Here is a 22,525-nt window from a genome sequence, read left to right as displayed (position 1 = left end):
ACTATTTTTTATTATGAGTTTTCCTAGAATTAGTGAGTTTTTCCACACTAGTAAAAGTAGTCCTTAGTGTCAGTATGATGACAGTGTCAGTGTGACGTTTATGAAGATGAAGTCATGGAAAGCACGTCAGGTGTATAAAAAACTATATGGCCCGTGTTCTCTACACCAGGCTGTCGGAAGGCGTGTGCATTGCGGGGGAAGGGTGCTGGAAAAGTGGAAAGAGGGAAAAACAGGAGGGTTTTATGAGCTTGAAAATAGACACAAAATATTCACTGATCAAAAAACAAATCTTAGCATCCTATATTCCAAAATCTACAGTTGATAGTTTTTATTATTTCACCCTGAAACGGTGACCCGTGCCTTACAAACTCGTCTTTTTTACTTGGTTACCTTTGTTGATCTTTCGATTTGGTTCTTTCTGTAGCTGTAATTAGGGAATAATCACCAACTGGTTTTTTTGTTAGCACTTGGATACACTTCCCACTGGTTGGCTAAAGGCTACACTCTGAAATTCCATAGCATGTGACTAAGCATACAGGCTTTGAGGGCAGAACACTTGGGGTCAAAGCTGGGTGCTGACACTTAGCAGATGTATAGTCTTGTGCCCGCAATTAACTGCTCAAAGCTGAAATTCCTCGCTTCTAAGGTAGAGATAATGCCTGTAGAAAAGGGGTGCCATAAGAATTAAGCAGCGTAATGTGTATAAAGGGTATCTGGCACATAGAAAGGCATTCAGTAAACTTTGCTGTGCTTTTCCTTGATTCTGTCAGGTTTAAGAAAATTTCTTCCTTTGGACTTCTTGTCACCTGACCAGGAATGTTAATGGCCCTTAAAGAGCGACTATATTCAATGAATGTTTTTGGTTGCATCACCTGCATTTCAAGCCACATGATCGCTAATGATTAGCAAGAATGTCTCCCTTCTTCTGAATCAAGGAGGTGGCTTTGCATTTTTGCTTTGCTGTATTTGCAGTGGTTTATATTTGTTTGTTTTTTTCTTCTTCCCTGCAGCTTGCAAAATTGGATATTACAAGGCTCTCTCCACGGATGCCACCTGTGCCAAGTGCCCACCCCACAGCTACTCTGTCTGGGAAGGAGCCACCTCGTGCACCTGTGACCGAGGCTTTTTCAGAGCTGACAACGATGCTGCCTCTATGCCCTGCACCCGTAAGTTGTATGCTTGTCTCTCATTCCTGTGATGCCAACAGCTTTCATTACCATTTGGCAAGGCGCTGCCAGATCTTCTCCCAGGATAATCATGCAGGGGGCACTTGAGATCAAACATTCATCCTTTCTCAACCTTTCTCAATCATAGCAGGGGAGATGCTTGTAAAAAGAAAGGGTCTTTCCCACTGCTTCTCGTTGCCTTCAGTGTTCACAGCTGCCTACAGACTACTTGGTGGAAAAGAGATTGGGTGTTCAGAGGTTGTCTGACAGTGTAATTAGAGCTGAGATTGGAATTTATTAGTGGCTTTGCCATTGCACTGAGGACTCGGGGAAGCTTGACAACTGGCAGGAGAAACAGGTAGACGGCAGGGTTTGGGAATGTGGTTTCAGTCTGTAAAGGACAGCTCAGTGTGCACTGAGATCATTGCTTATGTTGTCATTACACCTCTTCCTTCTCTACTCATAGTTTTGTGTTCATAACACTTAGGCCCAAATCCTAATAAATGCTTGTTTAATGATAGCATTTAATAAATGCTGGGTTAATGAATGGATGAGGCTGGGAAGCTTGGTATGAAGAGCAGGAGTGAAGAAATATTTTCTCACACTTTATATGGACAGTGTTCCTAGGTGTTACCATTCCTTTCATGTACACTTGGGGCTTCACAGACCCTACAATGGCTGTGACCTTGATCGGAACAGGGAGCACTGGGCCCATGAATTTCCATTAGGTGAATCTGTGCTTGGAGGGCTAGCCTCATGGCTCAGCTCAGACACCTTCCACAGATTTTGAGTTTGTTTCCCAGCCTGTTGTGTAGTTGGGTGACTGTTGAGTCTCTTCAGTCTGTTTTCTCACCTGGAGAATGGAGTTAATAATGGTGCCTCCTAAGGGTTGTTGGTATTAAACAGCCTCATGTTGTTTATGTGCTATGTACATCACATAGAATGATGCCACTTTCATATATTTTAGCTTTGGCCGGGAGCAGTGGCTCACGCCTGTAATCCCAGCACTTTGGGAGGCTGAGGTGGACGGATTACCTGAGGTCAGGAGTTCGAGACTAGCCTGGTCAACATGGTGAAACCCTGTCTCTATTAAAAATACAAAAATTAGCTGGCATGGTGGCTGGCGCCTATAATCCCAGCTGCTTGGGAGGCTGAGGCTGGAAAATCACTTGAACCCAGGAGGCAAAGGATGCAGTGAGGCGAGATCGCTCCATTACATTCCAGCTTGGGTGACAAGAGCAAAACTCTGTCTCAAAAAAAAAATATATATATATATATATTAGCTTTAGTTATCATTATGACTATTATTATTTTGTTTCCTAACTACTACAAATGGTATTTTGGCCAATCTGGAGCTAACAACCCTGCAAATAAAAGTTTTTTTGAGTATTTGAGCACTTTGGGCCACTGGGCAATCAAGTCCTATCTTTAAAATGAGTGGAGTCAGACTCCAGGTCTCTCTGACTTTATATTCAAATTGCTATAACCTCCAGAGTTTCTTTCATAATGAGCGATAATAATGATGATGATGACAATTTTATAATTATGCCCAGGTAATGTATTAGGTATATGAAAAAAATCTTAATATGTGGTTTATAAGAAATCTGTAAGGTAGGTATAATCTTTATTTTATAGAAAAGGTAACTGTAAGCTGAGAAATGTTAAGGAACATGCCCAAGATCACACCCTACCTTGGACAGAGTTGTACAACCTGAAGACTCACCTAGTTTCTATTTTATATTATTATTATATTTATATTTTATATTATTCTATTATAGAGAATCTGGGAGATTCTCTTGCTGGCTGTCCCAAGTCAAGCATAAACATTCAGAGTTACGGAGAATCCTAGGGTCAGTCTCAGATGTAACTGTTAAAAAGGTTAGATGCAGTAGCTCAGGCCTATAATCCTAGCACTTTGGGAGGCTGAGGCAGGCGGATTATTGAGGTCAGGAGTTCAAGACCAGCCTGGGCAACATAGCAAAACTGTCTCCACTAAAAATAAAAAATTAAACAGACTTTGTGGTGTGAACCTGTAATCCCAGCTGCTCAGAGGCTGAAGCAAGAGAATCGCTTGAACCGGAAGGCAGAGGTTGCAGTGAGCTGAGATTGCACCACTGCACTCCACCCTGGATGACAGAGGAAACTCTGTCATCTCAAAAAAAATAAAAAGAAAAGAAAATAGCCAGGACTGGTGCCTTCCACCTGTGTTCCCAGCTTCTTGGGAGGCTGAGGCAGGAGGATCGCTTGAGCCTGGGAGGTCAAGGCTGCAGTGAGCTGCATTCACATCACTGCATTCCAGCCTGGGTGACAAAAAAAGACCCTGTCTTAAAAAAATAAAACAAAACAGAAAAACTGTAAATAGGCAAGGATTGTTTTTGCTTTCTTTCTTTCCTGTTCCTTCACAGACTAAGAACTTTCTCTGGGTGGCCACTTTTGTTTGAACTCTTCAGTCCCAACCTTTTTCTTTTATCCACACCTGCTACTGACAATTTTCTTGTGGGAATCTGGGACACAATAGTAAACTCAAGGGGAAGTATTTGGGGCTGACATTTTGAGGATGACCTCAGTTTGCATCATGTACTTCTCCACTTACTTTCCATGCAGATAAAGCCCTCCCTAGGTTGAGATTTGATTGTATTATGAGTGTCGTGAAATATATCTCCGATGGCAGGAAGGCCTGGCTCTTTCTCCCAGGTATTTTTCAGTCTTATGATGCCAACCTGTCTAGCATTTAAGGGGACCATGTGCCCATCACTTTATTACCAAGTCTTGCTACTTGGGAGTTTAGGAAACCTCCAAAGATGGCCATATGTCTGTGTTGCTGGAACATTTGATGTATGTGTAATAAGGCTGTGGTAGTTGAGCCCTTGGAATTGTATTTTTAACTGTTAGCTTTATCTTAAGGATGCAAAGGGGAAAAAGAGAAAATTTGATTTTAGCATATGGATGGACCAAAAAGTCTAAAAATTAAAGTAACATTTGCATGTTTCAGAAGTCATTTTCCACAAGGTGAAGGGAAAGAAGGCTGGTGGCTTTTTGTGTCATTGTTAAAAGGTCCATGAAAATACCTGCTCTTGGAACTCCTTCTCCTACACTTCGCTACTTCAAGGTCTTGTGCATGACTTTACTTACTTATTTATTCATTTTTTTTTTTTGATATGGAGTCTCACTCTGTCACCCAGGCTGGAGTGCAGTGGTGTGATCTCAGCTCACTGCAACCTCCACCTCCTGGGTTTGTGATTCTCCTGCCTCAGCCTCCCGAGTAGCTGGGACTACAGGCGCCCACCACCACACCTGTTTTTGTTTTTGTTTTTAGTAAAGACAGAGTTTCACCTTATCTGCCAGACTGGTCTTGAACTCCTCACCTGATGTGATCCATGGATCTCAGCCTCTCAGAGCGCTGGGATTACAGGCGTGAGCCACCGCACCCAGCCTTGTGCATTACTTTAATGGTTATCATATCCCACTTACTTTATATGCAGCACTTCAGTTAAGAGGAAACAAAGTGCTGATGGCGACACCATCAACTTGCTGATCAGATCGCCTTGGCTCTAACCACTGACCAACACTGTGATATTGAGAGAGAGTTTACCCTCACCAGGCCCCAATTTCCTCATCTGTAAGTTGGAATTCTCACCATCTACCTCTGGGGCTGTTTTAAGAACGAAATAAAAAAATATTTGCAAAGGTCTGGCACCTGGTAGGGATCTAACAAATGTTTGTTCTCTTCCTCTTTTATTTCCAGCTGGTCACTTCCTTCCCCAAACTGCCTCCACAGCAGGTTGACAGCTTATCTCACTGCCTATCAGTGACTTTACCCTTGAGTGCATAATTAAATTATTTGATGGCTGCCCTGTACCCCAGGATTTCTGGTTGGGGGGGTAGGACTCAGGCATCAGTATTTTCAAAAATCGGTCTGTTAATTTATTGTACAGTTAAGGTTCAGACCCCTCCAACGGAACTAAATTTTTTTTTTTTTTTTTTTTTTGAGACCGAGTTTTGCTCTTGTCACCCTGGCTGTAGTGCAATGGCACAATCTTGGCTCACTGCAACCTCTGCCTCCTGGGTTCAAGTGATTCTCCTGCCTCAGCCTCCCAAGTACCTGGGATTACAGGCACACGCCACCACATCTGGCTAATTTTTTGTATTTTTAGTAGAGACGGGGTTTCACCATGTTGGCCAGGCTGGTCTTGAACTCCGGACCTCAGGTAATCCACCTGCATCAGCTTCCCAAAGTGCTGGGATTACAGGCATGAGTCACCACACCCAGCCAACAGAACTAAATTTGTAAGTATTTTTTTAAACTTAAACATTAACTGCACAAGCCTCTGAAGACTTCCTCTGAGATAGGGATAATCAGAGAAGTGACTATACTTTGCTGATAATAGATACAGTCGTAAGTCAGGCAGCAGAACTGGATTCTAATTCTTAGCCTATGGCTTTTCCTCTCGACATCTCCCTTCCTAGTGAATATAGTGGACCTGTATTGTCTAGTACTGTAGACACTTGACACATGTGGCTATTTAACCTTAAGGTCATCAAGTTAAAATTCAGGTTCTTATTTAAACTTGGCACATTTTGAGTGCTCAATAGCCATATGTGGCTAATGGAGACTATACTGGACGGCAGACCCAGAGAACGTTTCTATCACCAAGAAAGTTCTGTTGGACAATAGTAGTAGTAGACCTTCTAATAGAGAAGACAGTAGGAGTTTCTCAACCTCTTGTTCAGATGACCCACAGAGTTAACTCTCCCCACTCGCACGCTGCCCCCAGCTTTATCGGATTCTCTTGACAAGATGTGGGGATGGGAAGGAGCATAAACATCAGGGATCCTTTCAAACTGATTCCAGCCTCTAATCAGTTCTTACCAGTTGGTTAAGCCAGGTGACAAACCCAATTCCCTTGTGCTGACAGCCATGATAATCAGGCACCTTCTTTGTTCGTTATGCTGTCTTTAACCCCAGCATTCTTATGCAGCCTCGCATTTAGTGATCGCTCACCGTGACGGCACACTAATGAAGAAATAAAACACACTATCTGAGACTCATTCTTCTAGCCAAAGAGAGACTGTGCTCCACTGGCTTGTAAAATCAGGTTTTTGTTCACTTGGAGAACGATTAGACCAGGTGAATACAAGTAGCATTGGCTAATTTAGAAGGAAACTGCCTAGGAAGTTTGCACCATCGACACTGCTGGAGAGCTTAAGAGAATTTAATCATAAACAAACTTTACCTTTGGGAATACTTGTGGTGGAGCCTCTGGTTAGGTTAACGTAAATGGCTGCCTGTGAGATGTACTGAGATGTTTCTATGGAAGCACCATCAGAATATTTTCTAGAAAATAGCCCGTAACTATTTAGAACAGGGAATTTAGAACAGAGCTTTTTAAACACCCACATGCACAAAAATCACATGGAAATCACCTGTGGATTAGGAGGAGCGAGGTTAGGCCTGAGATTCTGTTTCTGACAAGTTCCCAGGTGAGGCTGAAGCTACTGATCTGTAAAACCATCTTTAGGCAGCAAGGATTTAGATTCCCTGCCCCACGGCTGTCAGGAGACAGGAGATTCTGTTTTGATGCCTGTAACTTTCAGACCTGTTCTTCAGCTCAGTGGTGACTCTAGAAAGGTATTTCATGGATTCTGATCATTCTCCCTTAATGGAAATGGAATACTTCATTTGTCTCCTGTATGAAGAAAATCTAGCCTGGGTAGAATCATATAACCAAATGCACTCACTGTGGAATTATTTTTCTTTTTAATTTTGCTGTTGCTTGTTTGTTTGTTTCTTCCAGAATCCTCACTAAGTTATTGCCAGAGAGTAGAAATGTAAATGTTCACCTTAGACCCCTGTATCAGTCAAGAGAGGCAACAGGCTTTTTTTTTTTTTTGGCAACATTGCCAGGACAAGCACCATTATTTCTGCACATTCAGGGCTGCCATTAAAGCTGATGGCAGGATTTTGATTTTATGAATCTTTTCTTAACAGGGATTTTGATGTGATTTTTATTAATGAAATTAATGTCCTTTAACTCCACAAATGACTAGCTCTTTCCCTTCTCCAGATCTGTTTCTCCTTGTTTCCCTTCCCCTTTCTTCTGGAATGCAGTCTGGTTATCAGCAGGACTGGGCATGGTCAACAGCACACCCCTGCAGGAAGACTTCTGATTGTCTTAGTCATGTACTTGCTTGTTCAATGATTGTAGTGAGCAAGATCTTCTTTTCCCCCACTGGGAAGCTAAATCAATGTTATATTTAAAGAAACTTTCTTTTTTTGCTTTCCTTTTTTTGAGATAGAGTCTAACTCTGTTGCCCAGGCTGGAGTGTAGTGGCGCTATCTCGGCTCACTGCAACTGCCACCTCCCCAGTTAAAGCAATTCTCCTGCCTCAGCCTCCCAAGCAGCTGGGATTTACAGACATGGACCACCTCGCCCAGCTAATATTTTTGTATTTTTAGTAGAGCCTGGGTTTCGCTATGTTGGCCAGGCTGGTCTGGAACTCCTGACCTCAAGTGATCCGTTCGCCTAGGCCTCCCAAAGTGCTGGGATTACAGGCGTGAGTCACTGCACCCGGCATTAAGGTAACTTTATTTTCCAACCCCTTATTGTGTTTCAAAATGTGCTAGAAAAGTACCTTGTAAAGGTAGTAAATTGGCTTTGCATATCTAGAAAAATGTAGCTCATCTGTCATTTTGCCACCTTGACTTCTGAGCACTATTACCAGAGTAGTTTTTCGTATTTTTCAGTTGGAAATCTGTCCTTGTGCTTTTGGGTGCTCTTTATTTAACTTGTTTGATGAAACTTATTAGAGCCTGGTGATTGGGAACACTCTGTAAATGAGAGATTATTATTTTAGATTGCCAACTTGAAGGGCCTTCACGAATCTGTCTCCAAGTAAACGGCCTTGAATAATTCAGTCAGCTGTGCCAAACAAACAAAGAGTGATTGATTGATACTTAGACGTGGCCGAAAATATTCCAAAATTGCAGCTTTTAAGACAATTTATACTAGGAGAGCTCAGAGCTAATGAGGGCAGATTTACTAAGATCTATGACCAGAGGTCCTGATTTGAAAAAGCTTTCTCCAGGTTTACATTATCAAGAAATTGAAACAGCCAAGTTCCAAACAACAAACATCACTTACTTTGTCTCTACATTTGCCTTTTCTAATTGAATTCAGTGAGCTGCTGTATTTCCTCCAGAAAGTGTATTGTTTTAAAATTACCATTTCAGTTCTATTACTCAAAGCCCTCGCTGCTAATGCGTTCTGACAGTTATCAACATAATGAACCATAATGAAATGATGAGCAATCTTCGGTGGAAACCCAATGTTGATTCCACCGGTGCTGTGTGACTGTGTTGTTAAAATTTGAATGCAAATTAAAATAACATCGTCCTTACTTGTTTCCAAGGTCAGGAGAAGGGAGGGACTCTTCCTTTTATATTTTTTTATTTTTTTAAGTGCTTTAATTTTGGGAATCTCACATCCATTTTCAAACAAGCTCTTGAAGGTGCCCCTGATACTCTGTTCAATTCTCTACCCCAAAGATTTACATGCTTAGCAGTCTGGCTAAGGGATTTGGGGAGGGATGTCTAGAGCAAGGCTTTGATGTATAAACCATAGGATAAAATGCAGCCTTCAGTTTCAAGTAAACTACATTTTTTTTTATCTACCCGAAAGCATATTTCTTTTTGCTTTAGAGCTGCAAGTAACTAATCATATAATGAGGGGGAAGGCATACATTCTATGAAATAGGTCAGTGAGTGTGCAGTTAGCTCTAGTGAAAGACTAGTTAGAAAAGTGAGAACAAAGGCCAAAGATTCCCAAAGTGTCATTAATGAAAGTGTTTCAGAAGATTCATTGGTTGATCTCTAGCCTTTTTATCATTCATGCAATCAATCATTTTCATGAACATATTTTTATGAAAAATCTCAAATCCAAGTTTTCCAGGGGAATTTCTCATTCCATGTCATTTATCAAATTTGCAATGTAATAGTATAGTTTCATACTGCATTCCATTTGTCACAGGACAAAAACTCAAATTGAGACACCAACTCCCCCACTGCCAGATTACATAGTTGGTTTTTAGTTCAGAACATATGGTCCTGCTGCCTGTTAGCTGGTAAGCCAGCTAATGTGTCTGTCCCATGGACTGTACAAACTGATCAAAGCAACCAAAGACATTTGGATGATTCAGATGCAGCCGTCAACATATGCTGCTGCTTCAGTTAGATCTTAGTAGTTCAACATCTGACATTAGCTAGTGAGTATACCACATTCTTGTTTCTTCCTTTTGGATTGCCTTTCAGCATTTTAGCTACTAAAAGGAAAAAGTACCTCTGGACAACCAAGTGGATGGTTTTTGTTTGAAGAAAATTAAAGATAGAAGGAGAAAGATCACCAGGTGAGCTTCAACGAAGGCACTAGCTAGACCCCAGACTGATCATTTGCCATTTGGTTTTTTGCAAAATTTTAAGAGCCTTATGATATTTCATAAAGATCAGGTATCATCTCACTGAATTCTTTTAAAAAAAAATGCTGTTTTAGCCTCCTCTTTTTTTTTTTTTTTCCTCACATACTCCTCATTTTATAGTCATAAACAGCCCATTATGGATTCCACTGGAAAATGCAAAGATTCGAGGGACACTAATATATGCCCAAGTGGAAGGATTGAATAATCTGCCAATGCCATTTAGACAGGTTATTACAATTTTTCTACCACCCTGAATAATTAAGAGTGGCTTGTCATTGACCAAGTCCTGTCATTTCTGGATGCCATTTTTGATACTATGCATGGAAGTCATACAGCGGTTATTCACAGCATGCTTCCATGAAACAAGGTTAATTACACATTTTTCTGAGATCCCCTGGGGTGAGAACGGGGTATCTTCTTTTTTCTTTTTTTAGGACGGAGTCTCACTCTGTCTCTCAGTGGTGCGATCACAGCTCACTGTAACTTCCGCCTCCCAGCTCAAGCAGTTCTCCCACCTCAGCCTCCCAGGGTGCTAGGATTACAGAAACGAGCCACCACACTCAGCCCAAGGTATCTTCTTTGCTATCAACATTTAGATTTATGAGAGATTCTGCCATAGAGATATAATTGCCCCTTGCCCTATTCCTGTGGTCTTCCACCTAGAAAAAGAACCTTTAATAGAAACTCCTAGCTACTCTCTTGCACAGAAGGTAGGAACAAGGCAGAAAAGATAATCCCCATAAAAATAATAAAAGAGGATCATCCAGGAAGTAATACTAGCTAGCCATCATCATCATGAAGGGCAGGGAAGTGAGGTGAAATTGAACTCTGGGGTGAACTGAGAAAGTTGGAAACTTTCTGTCCAATTCTCAAAAAGAATTTGTAATTATGGGTTATTATTTTCTTTATGTTATTTATATCTCTATGAAAGGGAAGCAGGGTTGTTTAGCCTTGGAGTCAGGGTTTCTGATCACAGCTTTGCATATATTGGCTGTCTTAATTTTGATGATTTGCTTAACTTATCTTAGTTTTTGGTAATCCGATTGGTGTGAACAATAAATACTTTTTTGTCAGATTTGATTGCGGCTATTAAATAAGATAAGATATAAAAAAGTGCTTTGCAAGAAAAGTAAATTAATGCACAGGCTAGATAATTTTAAAAATGAAATAATTCTACTTTTCTTGGTCTTTGGCATTGTAGCTGTCTTACGTACAATTGAGAATTTATAAGGCACTTCAGCCATAAACAAGTCATCCTAATAAAAAGAAACCAAACCCTTAATTAACCCAGTAAAAAAAAGACAAAAGATTCCTGGAGAGGAGAATGGGAAAAGGAGATAGAACCAGAAAAATAGGTTATGGGAAAGTCTCACAACAAGAAATGAACCTCTATAGGAAGCCAAGAATTTTTCATGACAGCAGCAAATTATTGATGCATCCAAAAGGTTCTGGTTTAATCATGGACAGCCCTGCTTGGCTGTCTTCATTGTAAAAACACATAAACCACCATGATAAGAGGTTATGCACTGTTCATATATGTCAGGAGGGATGTCTTTAAAACAGCCATCTTTATGTAAACTAACCCACAGCAGATAGGACTGGGAGAAAGCAATTAGTGGTGGCAACATATACAGATGTCAGGGGAAGCATGGGCTTTATTTCAGAGTCAAAACGTAATGCACCCCAACTGTTGACTCTGCCTTATAACCTGTCTTTCAGCTGGAGAGAGATTAACAACAAAGGCTTATCTGAAGGGTTGAAGGGTTTTACAGCTAAGACGCTGAAGTGCTATTGACAGTCCAAAAGTTGTACATGATTAATGAAGCCTTAGGAAATGGAACTACAGACCCAAGGTGCTGTTTCCTCCAAGATATGTGTTGGACTGGTTGCCTTAGCATTTTAGTGAGATGACAGTAGTGCTTAAATACATTGATCATGGGAGAGTTACCTTTCTGCTCATGCTCTTGGGAGATGCTCCATTTCCCATCCAGAATGAATTTCATAGCCCAGGCATTGAATTTTAAAATGGCGATTAAAAATCAGTTAAGTATTAAATGTCTGTGATAGCTCTGGAAACCACTCTATCACATGAGACCAGAGACTGGTTTTTCTATCAACTGTCTTCTTGCCTTGGTTGCAGACTTGATTTTCTTTCTTTCTTTTCTTTTTTTTTTTTTTTACATTTTGGCATGTGATTGCCATTTCTTTTCTTTCTTTCTTGATTATTATTATTATTATTATTATTATTATTATTATTATTTTGCTTAGCTTTTGTGACATACAAAAGTGCTATGGCAGTGGTTTTTTTTTTTTTTTTTTTTTTTTTTTTTTTTTTTTTTTTTTTTGAGATAGGGTCTCAGTTCATCACTCAGGCTAGAGTACAGTGGCATGATCCCAGCTCATTGCAACCTCCACCTGCCAGGTTCAAGCAATCCTCCCACCTCAGCTTCCCAAGTAGCTGGGACTACAGGAACGTGCCACTACACCTGGCTAATTTTTACATTTTTTTTTGTAGAGACAGGGTTTCACCATGTTTCCCAGGCTGATCTTGAACTCTTGGGCTTGTCAAGCCATCCACCTATCATGGCCTCCCAAAGTTCTGGGATTACAGTCATGAGCCACTGTGCTCAGCATAGTGCTATGTCAGTGATGCTTCTGATTAGTGAGCTAGACTGGGCTAAAGCATCATCATCCATTCATTTGTTCATTTAGCAGATACTTATTGAGTATCTACTCGATGTCAGGCATTACTCTGAGGGCTGTAGATATTCTCATAAACCTGAAAAAGAAAAGATTCCTCTTCTCCTGGAGCTTATGTTCTAATGGGAATATAAACAACAAACAAATGAATAAATAAGATAATTGAAGGTTCTCATAAGAAGGAAATTTTTTTAAATGTGATGCAACTGGGTGCATTGGGACAGGGAAAGGGAGGATTTCAGTTTGTGTGAAGTAGTCAGGAATGAGAACTATTCCAGGGATAAGAAGTCAGTTAGTCAAAGGGCTGGGAGTGAGAATTCCAAGCAGAGCTACCAGCTCCAAGGTATTTTGAGTTGCATGTGCAAAATTTTGCTAACAATGTGAGTTTTAAAGTTGACTTACTTTTTTCCACAGTTTTGCATTTTGTTGGCACTTTAATTCCAATTGTTATGAGAAATAGCATTTTTAGGTTTATATGGCACATTACACCATATATCAACATATATTTAAGCCCTTTGGCAGAACCCATTTCTGCCAAACCCATTTCGAAATGCAATTATCATAGCAGGTTTTCATCTTTTACTGAAGTTTCAGTTGCTTCCTGTTAGAAGAAAGAAATGCATTTTCCCTGACTTTGGGTGTGAGGTAGAGTACACAGGGTGCCTGGACTTTCCATAGAATGGTTCATACCAAACTTGTAGACACACTGGAGACATTTATGACTTTAGGTTCAGTGTTGGCTGACGGCTTTTAAATGACATTATTAAGGCTCACACAGATTTCATGTGGATGTGTAAATACTGGCTGGTCCTAAAGGGGCTACTTTAAATCCTGACGTAAGCCAGCAACTGTGTTCTCTAAACTACTCAAGAATTAAATTTTAGTCTAATCCATGGGAGGAAAGAATTAAGATATGTGGAATTACTGGAATTTTCTTTGATGCTTGGAATATTGCCATTCTTAAATGTCATATTGACAGTATGTGGTTCATTTCCAGAAGCTTGGTTTTTTTCCCAGAGAAGAGCACATGGTTGGTAAAGGAAGATCAAGATTCCTTTTATAATATAACATGATATGACGTGATATTTTATAATATGATATGATAGTCCTTTGTATCTACTATAATGTGGTTATAGTTTCTTTGGGGCTTAATGCTGTCAAACTCCTGTCAACTGAATGTGAGGCGACATCCCACTAGAAAATAATAATTATCCATTGTAGCACCTTTCTCCGGTACCTGCTGTGTGATGCAGAAAGTATTTCACACCAGTGAAGTGAATGGATGTTCATGAAATGTATCTATAATGGCAAGAAATTCAGTGCCCATTTCTTTCAGAGCAATGAGAAACTCAAGAAATAAGCCATATGTCTCATTTTATTCCCTCCTTAGTCAATAAAGGTAGGTCTAACTTGGACTTTAGCAGCCAGAGTTGTCCCCTGGGCTATATAAATAGGTTAATCAGGGGTTCCTGGACTGAGCTTTTTAGATAGGCTCAGGGTATGCTTTTAGTTCCTAGAATTATGTACAGAACTCTGAGGGTGCCAGAGAGCATCTTCCTAGAAAGAAGATGCCTTGCTTTCATCATATTTTCAATAGCATGAAATGGTCTGAAGGTCAATTTTAACTGCTACCTATTTTTGCAAATAAGTTTTCTTGGAACACAGCCATGCTCATTTGTTAAGGTATTGTCTATGGCTTCTTTGGAGATAGAATAACAGAGTTGAGTAGTTGCTACATGGAGCAGATGGCCCATAAAGCCTAAAATATTTATTTTCTGGCCAGATCATAAAATTTCTTTACAGAGAAATTATGCTGGCCCCTGTGCAAAAGATTTATAAACTAAAGATTATTGCATTTGACTTCTATTTCTGGGATTACCATTAATATCTGTGCCACTAAATTATATTACAAATGCAAAGGGCATACTAAATATGAAAACTTTAAAATAGTTGAACATGCTATTTTCATTTTTGGGTGCAGGCACAGAGATAATCCCAGGCTTATATGTGAATTTCATGGGAAATTTACAAATACAACCAAAAACGTAAAGGAAGGATGTTTATGTTCCCTTAAATACACTTCAGCATTTGATTAATTTATATTAAGTTGGTACAAAAGTAGTTGCCATTAAAAGTAATGACAAAAACCACCATTACTTTTGCATCAATCTAATATTTTAGAATGTCTTGATTTGGGCGAAAAAATTAAAATTAAAGGCAAAAGCTGTAGTTCCACAAAGACTAATATGGAAAATACCTACCTACCTTTAGAAATGTTAAAATTAAGCTTCTTCAGAGTTAAAGTTTTCCCCAGAGATAAAGCTTTCATGTCTGAGTAAATCACCTCCTGAAATCGAGGTGGAGGAAGAAAAGTGTAATAACCAATCCCAATTTGATAAAACCTTATTTGATAGAACCCACATTTCAAATTCCCAGCCGTCACTGGTTACACAGCTGTAAAAACAGGACAAGGCAGGTGCTTGCTCTGACATCCACTGCACATATAATCCCTATTTAGTTTCCTTGAGTCTCTGCCTTTTCCCCTAGGTTCCCTATCCATTCCTGCAACTATCTAGGCAACTATCAGGAAGTTATCAAAATGAATAAGAATATTTTTCCTCTCTCCTCTAAAGCAGATGATAAACACTAGATATACAATAAATGTTTTTTGAATAAATGAATGATTCACAATCCCTCCCAGCAGAAGTAACCACTAATATTTTAATATTTTATATATAGCCCTTTCTACTTTTTCCAAAGTAATTCTAAACCATGAAAAAAAGAGGCAATTGAAACAAACTAGTTACACTGAGTTACTACTTCATAGGTATAAAGCTAATGAATCTGTATGTGAAAAGTTGACTAATACAGCTTTGGCTCGGAGAAGGCTGCATAGTTCACAGACTTCATACACTGGGTATAAGATGCATTAAAGGACTTCATTAGTTTTTCATTCATTCATTCATTGACTTATCAAACATTTTTTGAAATTTCTGAACGAGGAACTATGGTAGAAAACAAGAAGTGATAAAGACATCAATTATTATCATTATCATTATTATGAGACAGAATCTTACTCTGTCACCCAGGCTGGAGTGCAATGGTGCGATCTCGGCTCACTGCAACCTCCGCCTGCCAGGTTCAAGTGATTCTCCTGCCTCAGCCTCCCGAGTAGCTGGGACTACAGACATGCGCCACCACGCCTGGCTAATTTTTTTTATGTATTTTTAGTAGAGACGGGGGTTTCACCATGTTGGCCAGGCTGGTCTTAAACTCCTGACCTCAGATGATCCACTTTGGCCTCCCAAAGTGCTGGGATTATAGGCGTGAGCCACTGTGCCTGGCCAGGACATCAATTCTTGAGGAGCACGTATACTGGTGATAGAAACAGACATGGAATGGTGTCTAAGTAACAAGACACCATTATATGTTAAGTAGCAAGACACCATTATGTGTTACAAACAAAGCGGGACAGGAAATAAGGAACTGAAATGTCAAACAAGCATAAGGACTGGTGTTATGACAGTCCTGTATTGAAGCTAGTAGTGGGTAGTTTTGAAAACAATAAAATCTTGCCATTCACAATGACCCTCAAGCTACCCGATGGGTGTATGTGCTCAGTAGGTTGATTCAGATGTGGAGACTAGAAAATTAGAACAAGTAGAACAGTTAGCCCTTTTTTGTTATAAACCTCATATTTGTAATTGGAGACTTACTCGCAGGTGGACATATTTCTGATGACAAAGGCAATCACTGTGTCAGAAATTTAATTGCTTCTAAATAGCCAGACACAATACTTACAAAAATGAAAGAGAAAATAATCGGAATTAGGTTTTTTACTTCTGGATGCCTTGTATTTATTAAAAGGAGAGCTCAGCTTACTCAGAATACCAGTTTTCTCTTCTTTTTAGCCATCTCTGTAGGTAATTGTTTACTAAGATGTTGCCGTTCAGTATAACTACAGGCCCAGATTGGCTTTTGACTGTATTCAAGTGCATATTTGTTTCTCATTGTCTTGAGAATAGAATACTTTTATTCCTAAAGAGGAGATGGGCCCTCCCTTTAAATGAGAAACACACTTATATATTTGTAATCTTTTAATTGGCAGGAGTTTAAAAATAAAAGAAACCACAATCCCACAAGCACAGCATACCACCATTATGATTTTAAATTGTAAAGCATGTGCCCTCTCCCAGGTTTTTTTCCAGACCAACATCATAGTCACACTGGATGGGTTTTCTATACTTTGTTTTCCCCTCTATAATATGACTTCGTTATACTCCAATTTCGAGGCAGTGACGATGTCCCCACAAAGCTGTCACTCTCTATGATAGCAAAGCATAAAACATATGCAGTACGATTCACCAGCATTGAACTTGAGTTTGCCTAATTCTCAGTCTTGAGCATCCACCCTAGAGCTTTCCTTCAGAATCGCTGCCCACAGGAAGAAGGCTGCCCCAGGTTAGCACGTGTTTTCGTGCCAGCCCTCCATTTTGAAATCCTGCAGCATCTTTGTATTTTTTTTTTCCACGTGGAAGTGCTATATCTCTGAGTCCTGAAACCATTTAGTTTTCTGCTCCATTTCTTCTCTGTTTAGACACTGCCATGCCCCGTCCTACATACTAATTACTGACTTTTTGCTTCTGTGGTGCTTAATTCATTGTGTCACATTTTCCCATGTGAAAGTGGACCAGGAACCTTGGCAAGGAGGTTAATGGATTTCAGAGTCACTCTTATTTAACCCTGGAAGTCACAGCAAAAGAAGAACCAATGACTGACCCATTTTATAAACCAAGCCATGGTCAGCTTCAGCTACAGACTGGTGGCAAGCATTACAGAATTAAAACAGGGCTGAAGATAGCGCACTGCCACCTCCATGTTTGCCTTCTCAAACTGCGGCTGAAATTTTTCATTTTGCTATCATTATACCTTTAGTGAAGAACACATGGTGGAATAAAAATAACTCCAAATGGCAGATAGTACTTTTGGATTTCAGTCAAATTCTGTCACTAATTAGATTGCATGAACTTTCAGTATTATTAGATTTACTTTCCAGATCTCAGCTTCCTTGTCTTTAAAATAAGGGTATTTGTCCAAATGATTTTAACATCCTATGTGGCTCTTAGAGTTGGTGATTTTGTGTACTTCATTTATTCAAAAAGCATTCATTTGTCATTATGTTCCAGTTACCATGCTAAAAACTGTAAATGCAGTTTTGAAATCTAAACGAGAAAGACATTTGTATTTTCTCTCTGAGGACTTATATGAAGAAATCTTCCCTTTAATACAAATTTTACAATACTTTTGTGAAATGTTTTAAAGGTTTGCATTTTTCTAAGTTTCACAGGATGGGGAGCTGGTCTTAATGCTTAAAGAGGTTGTTTGTAATTAGTCCCGAGGGGAGTTTGGGAAGTCCTGCTTACCTTGTTAAAATAAAGTCTTCAATAAGTGGCATAAGGAGAAAAGGAGAGTGAATTACCCTTATTAAATGTTACCACTAAAAAATAATTGGCCATTAATCACTGCAAGCTATGTAATAAATACTGAATATAATTCCTTATTTATAGGTTACCTCTTCCAATTCTATCTCAACAGCCATTTTGAACAGTATGTTTCATTGTGGTAGACTAGGTAAAGCTCATCCAAGCTATTGCAAGCCTCCTGTTAACTTTCTTTTCCTGAGAAACTTGTACTAATTTCCTGCAAAGTAGCCATTTCAATTACATTAGAAGTAGTATAGATAACAGTGATCAAGAAACCTCAAATTTTTCTTAAAACTCATTTTGCTCATCTCTTGGAAGACTGAAATGGGAAAGAAATAGCTTTCCAACTGTCAAACTGAGTAGATATGTCTCATTTGAGTGCAGCAGCTACCTTTTAAGCCTTTGGAACTGGTTCAGACCAAGAAAATTCCCTCTCCCTTCTCCCAGCCTGATTCTTCCACTTGAAGGCAGTTTGTGTCACAATTTTTTTGCCATATTAAGACCAATCATGGCCGGGCACGGTGGCTCACACCTGTAATCCCAGCACTTTGGGAGGCCCAAGGTAGGCCAATCACTTGAGATCAGGAGTTCAAGACCAGCCTGGCCAACATGGCCAAACCCCGCCAAAGGTAGCGGGTGTGGTGGCACACACCTGTATTTCAGCTACTTAGGAGGCTGAGGCATGAGAATTGCTTGAACCTGGGAGGCGAATGTTGCAGTGAGCTGAGATCACGCCACCGCACTCCAGCCTGGGTGACAGAGCGAGACTCCATCACACACACACACACACACACACACACACACACACACACACACACGCAAAAACCTACATCAAGAAACAAGAGTTTCATCATGATCTATAGTCTTATTTTTTATTATTAATATTATTTTTTAACCAACCATTATGTTGTTGGTGATCAGTTGTTCTCTTTCATAACAACCACTGCCATCACCCATATTTCAGAAACTCTTTAATGTTGGTGGAAATGCAGGAGTTAAAGGGCAGGAGGAGGGGTCTGGGAGCCTTGAACAAAACCCCTGCCATCTCTACACAGCTGTATCTTCAACATCTCTGCAACTGCGTTAAACCAGTTCCTACTAATTACCCATAAACAGCTTAACTCTCCGCTGCCATGTTGAACTGCAGAGGCACATCTCTACAGTGCTGTTAATTTTGTTTGCTATTGATGACATGCTGTACTTAGGAATTATAATTTATCTTCAGAAGTGGTATATAACTATTAATTTATCAGAGTCTCACAACAGCCCTGGGAACTAGAATCACTTTCGTTTTTTTAGATGATAAGATGGAACAGATAAATTATGATATTTTTCTGCCACTTCAGAGGGAAAGCCTGGGCTTGAAGCCCATTTGCTGGAGAGTTGCTTCACATCTCAAAGTGACAACCGATGCCTTGTTTGTTTGCGCAGGAAAGAGAATGACACTCGCGTAACAGCCTTCTATTATATTGTTCTTTTAAAAGATCTTTTATGCTGGCTTGATTTGCTTTTTGCTTTCTTTGCCAAGCGGGTTTGCCTTGCTTTGGAGAGCTGCAGAAAATAATACAAACTCTGAGAGATTCCAAAAGGATATTTCAGTTCTTGGTGTGATTATGTGGTTTTCTTCCAGGTCCACCATCTGCTCCCCTGAACTTGATTTCAAATGTCAACGAGACATCTGTGAACTTGGAATGGAGTAGCCCGCAGAATACAGGTGGCCGCCAGGACATTTCCTATAATGTGGTATGCAAGAAATGTGGAGCTGGTGACCCCAGCAAGTGCCGACCCTGTGGAAGTGGGGTCCACTACACCCCACAGCAGAATGGCTTGAAGACCACCAAAGTCTCCATCACCGACCTCCTAGCTCATACCAATTACACCTTTGAAATCTGGGCTGTGAATGGAGTGTCTAAATATAACCCTAACCCAGACCAATCAGTTTCTGTCACTGTGACAACCAACCAAGCAGGTAGGAATTGAATCTACTTTATTGTATGATCTGAATGTATGTAGGGAAAAGGCTTAAAATAATGAATTATAATAAATTGCTATAATTGAAATAGAATCAATTAAGCCTGGGAGCTGTGTTATAATATAAAAGATACTTAGGGGCTGAGCATGGTGGCTTACACCTGTAATCCCAGCACTTTGGGAGGCCAGGACAGGTGGATCACTTGAGCCTGAGAGTTTGATCAAGACCAGACTGGGCAACGCGATGAAACCCCATCTCTACAAAAAAATATAAAAATTAGCTAGGCATAGTGGTGCAAACCTGTAGTCCCAGCTACTCAGGAGGCTCAGGTGGGAGGACTGCTTGAGCCCAGCAGTCAGAGGTTGCAGTGAGCTGAGTCACTCCATGCTGGCTGGGATTCATCTCGGTCATTTGAATTATGATGTCCATGGCTGGACATCGGATCACTTACAGATTATGTACAATTATAAAATTGATTTTTACCAATACAGAGTGCTCTATTGGTATTTGTTATATTTTCCAACAAAAGCATTAGCAGCAATAGTTTTGATCTTATGCTTTAATGTAAAATATTATAAATGATCTAGATGGACCTATACTAGAACCTCCATGTACATCTTTGTGTCTATAGTTAACGAAGTTTACCTTAAGACACTTAATAGTTTGGCAGCTACTTTTTTCTTTTTTTCTTTTTAAGACAGAGTTTCACTCTGTCGCCCAAGCTGGAGTGCAGTGGTGTGATCTCGGCTCACTGCAACCTCCATCTCTCGAGTTCAACCAATTCTTCTGCCTCAGCCTCCTGAGTAGCTGGGACTACAGGCGCGTGCCACCATGCCTGGCTAATTTTTATTTGTGTTTTTAGTAGAAACGGGGTTTTACCATATTGACCAGGCTGGTCTCGAACTCCTGACCTCGTGATCTGGCCACCTTGGCTTCCCAAAGGTCTGGGATTACAGACGTGTTTGCAGCTACTTTGATAGTTGATTTCATGATTGACGTGGGGGCTGGGAGGGTGGGGCGGAGGGTGGGGCGGCCAGTCTCCTCCAATTCCTACGTCACTTTCTGCTAATACAGATGACTAGAAAACATTTCCTGTTCATGAAGTGTTTCTACTGAGTTAATCGCAGAACTGTCATGAAATCTTGAATATCAAATATTTTGAAAATCTAGGTTTCTAGGCTTTCGCTTCTGACTTACTCATCTGTATTCCTTCCCTGAAAAAGTTACCACCCCTCCAGGAGTTTTACATTGCCGGCTTTTTTATTTCTGGAGAGTTAGAGAGGAGAAGGGAAACAGAGTTAGAGTGGCTTATTCTTTGTGAGGCTCTTGGGATAGAAAACATCGCCGGAAAAGGATTATAAATTGCCAACAATCCTATTGCCTCTAACTGCACTTTTCTTTTAAATGAATGTTTCAGTAAGTGCACTCCATGGTTTAGTAAAATATCTGTACTAATTGATCCTATAAGTGAAAACTATTCCAGGGTCCCAATCCAAAGCCATTATTTTTCCATTTTGCCCTGAACTCTTTGGAATAAATAAAAAGTTAAGACTTGGGGAAGGTTTTGAGCAGGGGCTAGAATGGCAAGCCTTACCTGAATGTATCTTCAGCTCTGCAAATGTGAACAGTCTTTTAAAATATCTCATGTGAACGGGTCATCCAGCTAGGCCTTTGTCTTTTAATTCCATATTTTTAGGTTGTGAACACTGTTAGCGGTCATTAGTTTTATTTTTCTACAAAGACTAGTATGATTTAGGAGTTTTTGATAGAAACATGAGTACTCTGTGATTGCCAACATTTTATTAGTTCTCTTTTGGAAGAATGCAATGGAAATATTACACACAGATCCTGGGAACATGCATCGGTGCCACTGGTCTCTCTGAATTAGGAGCTGATGCAATGCAGAACGATTTCTGCACCGTCTGGAGAATCTGGTTGATGATCCAATCAGTATTCTTACATGCAGCCCCCTTCTACCTTTTTGGCTATTCATCTGCAAGCACTACATCATTTTCTTAACTGAATTAAAATTAGGGATGGACTTTTGGAGCCTCATCTGTAAAAGGTGAAGTCATTCTCCTTGGCAGAGAAAAGCCTGTGGGAGACGTGCTGAGGACAGGCTTGGCTCCCACAGATTTTGGGGGAGACTTCTGTGACTCCCTGTACACCTAGGGATTTGAGCCAAGAAGTTATGTCAACACCTACTGGGGCAAAAGGTCCAGAGATCCCAAAGAAGACACACTAAAATCCTCCAAAAGAAGAAAATGCAAAAACATTTCCAGGGGCGGGGTGGGGTGGGGTGGGGTGAAGTTTTATTTTAAATGTAGGTATAATTCTTCTAGATTTAGGAGAAAAGCAGACAGAGAATTACTCTGACACAATAAGGCTTTCTTTGCCATGGCATGTAGTCCTGCCAAGGAGGTTTGCTTAACAGGACAAAATTCCAGCTCCTTATTTTAATTTTCATGAAGTGTAATGCTGGGAAGCTGTTCAAAATTAAAAATAAATCTTTCAATAAGGATACCTCCTATGTGGCCAGCCAGAAAGCTTTCACTTAGTAGAGAATTGTATATGTGCAGAGCACTGCTTCATTATCTTATCATAATTTGAAGTTCTCTAATTCAAATCGCAGAACTGTAGTTTATCTTTGATTAACAAACCCTTTCTTCATAGTAGTGCAAATTAATAATGTAGGCCAAAATTCGGGTGAATGTAGCAACCGTAAACTCTAT

At 40.0% G+C, this 22,525-nt stretch overlaps 1 protein-coding gene across 3 annotated transcripts in view; it reads left to right on the top strand.

Annotated features, from left to right (window-relative positions):
* The window catches only part of EPHA4 (EPH receptor A4), a 152,325-nt gene that overhangs the window by 69,842 nt on the left and 59,958 nt on the right, over nt 1–22,525 (top strand). For all 3 annotated transcript variants that reach the window (XM_003272415.4, XM_030802352.1, XM_030802353.1), the window contains exons 4-5: nt 1,011–1,166; nt 19,452–19,790. In XM_003272415.4, coding sequence (XP_003272463.2) covers nt 1,011–1,166; nt 19,452–19,790 — 495 coding nt within the window. The remainder of the gene's footprint in view (nt 1–1,010; nt 1,167–19,451; nt 19,791–22,525) is intronic.

Source organism: Nomascus leucogenys, chromosome 22a (assembly GCF_006542625.1).
Source record: "Nomascus leucogenys isolate Asia chromosome 22a, Asia_NLE_v1, whole genome shotgun sequence".
Lineage (NCBI taxonomy): Eukaryota > Metazoa > Chordata > Mammalia > Primates > Hylobatidae > Nomascus > Nomascus leucogenys.
This window is presented reverse-complemented; position numbering and strand designations above follow the sequence as displayed.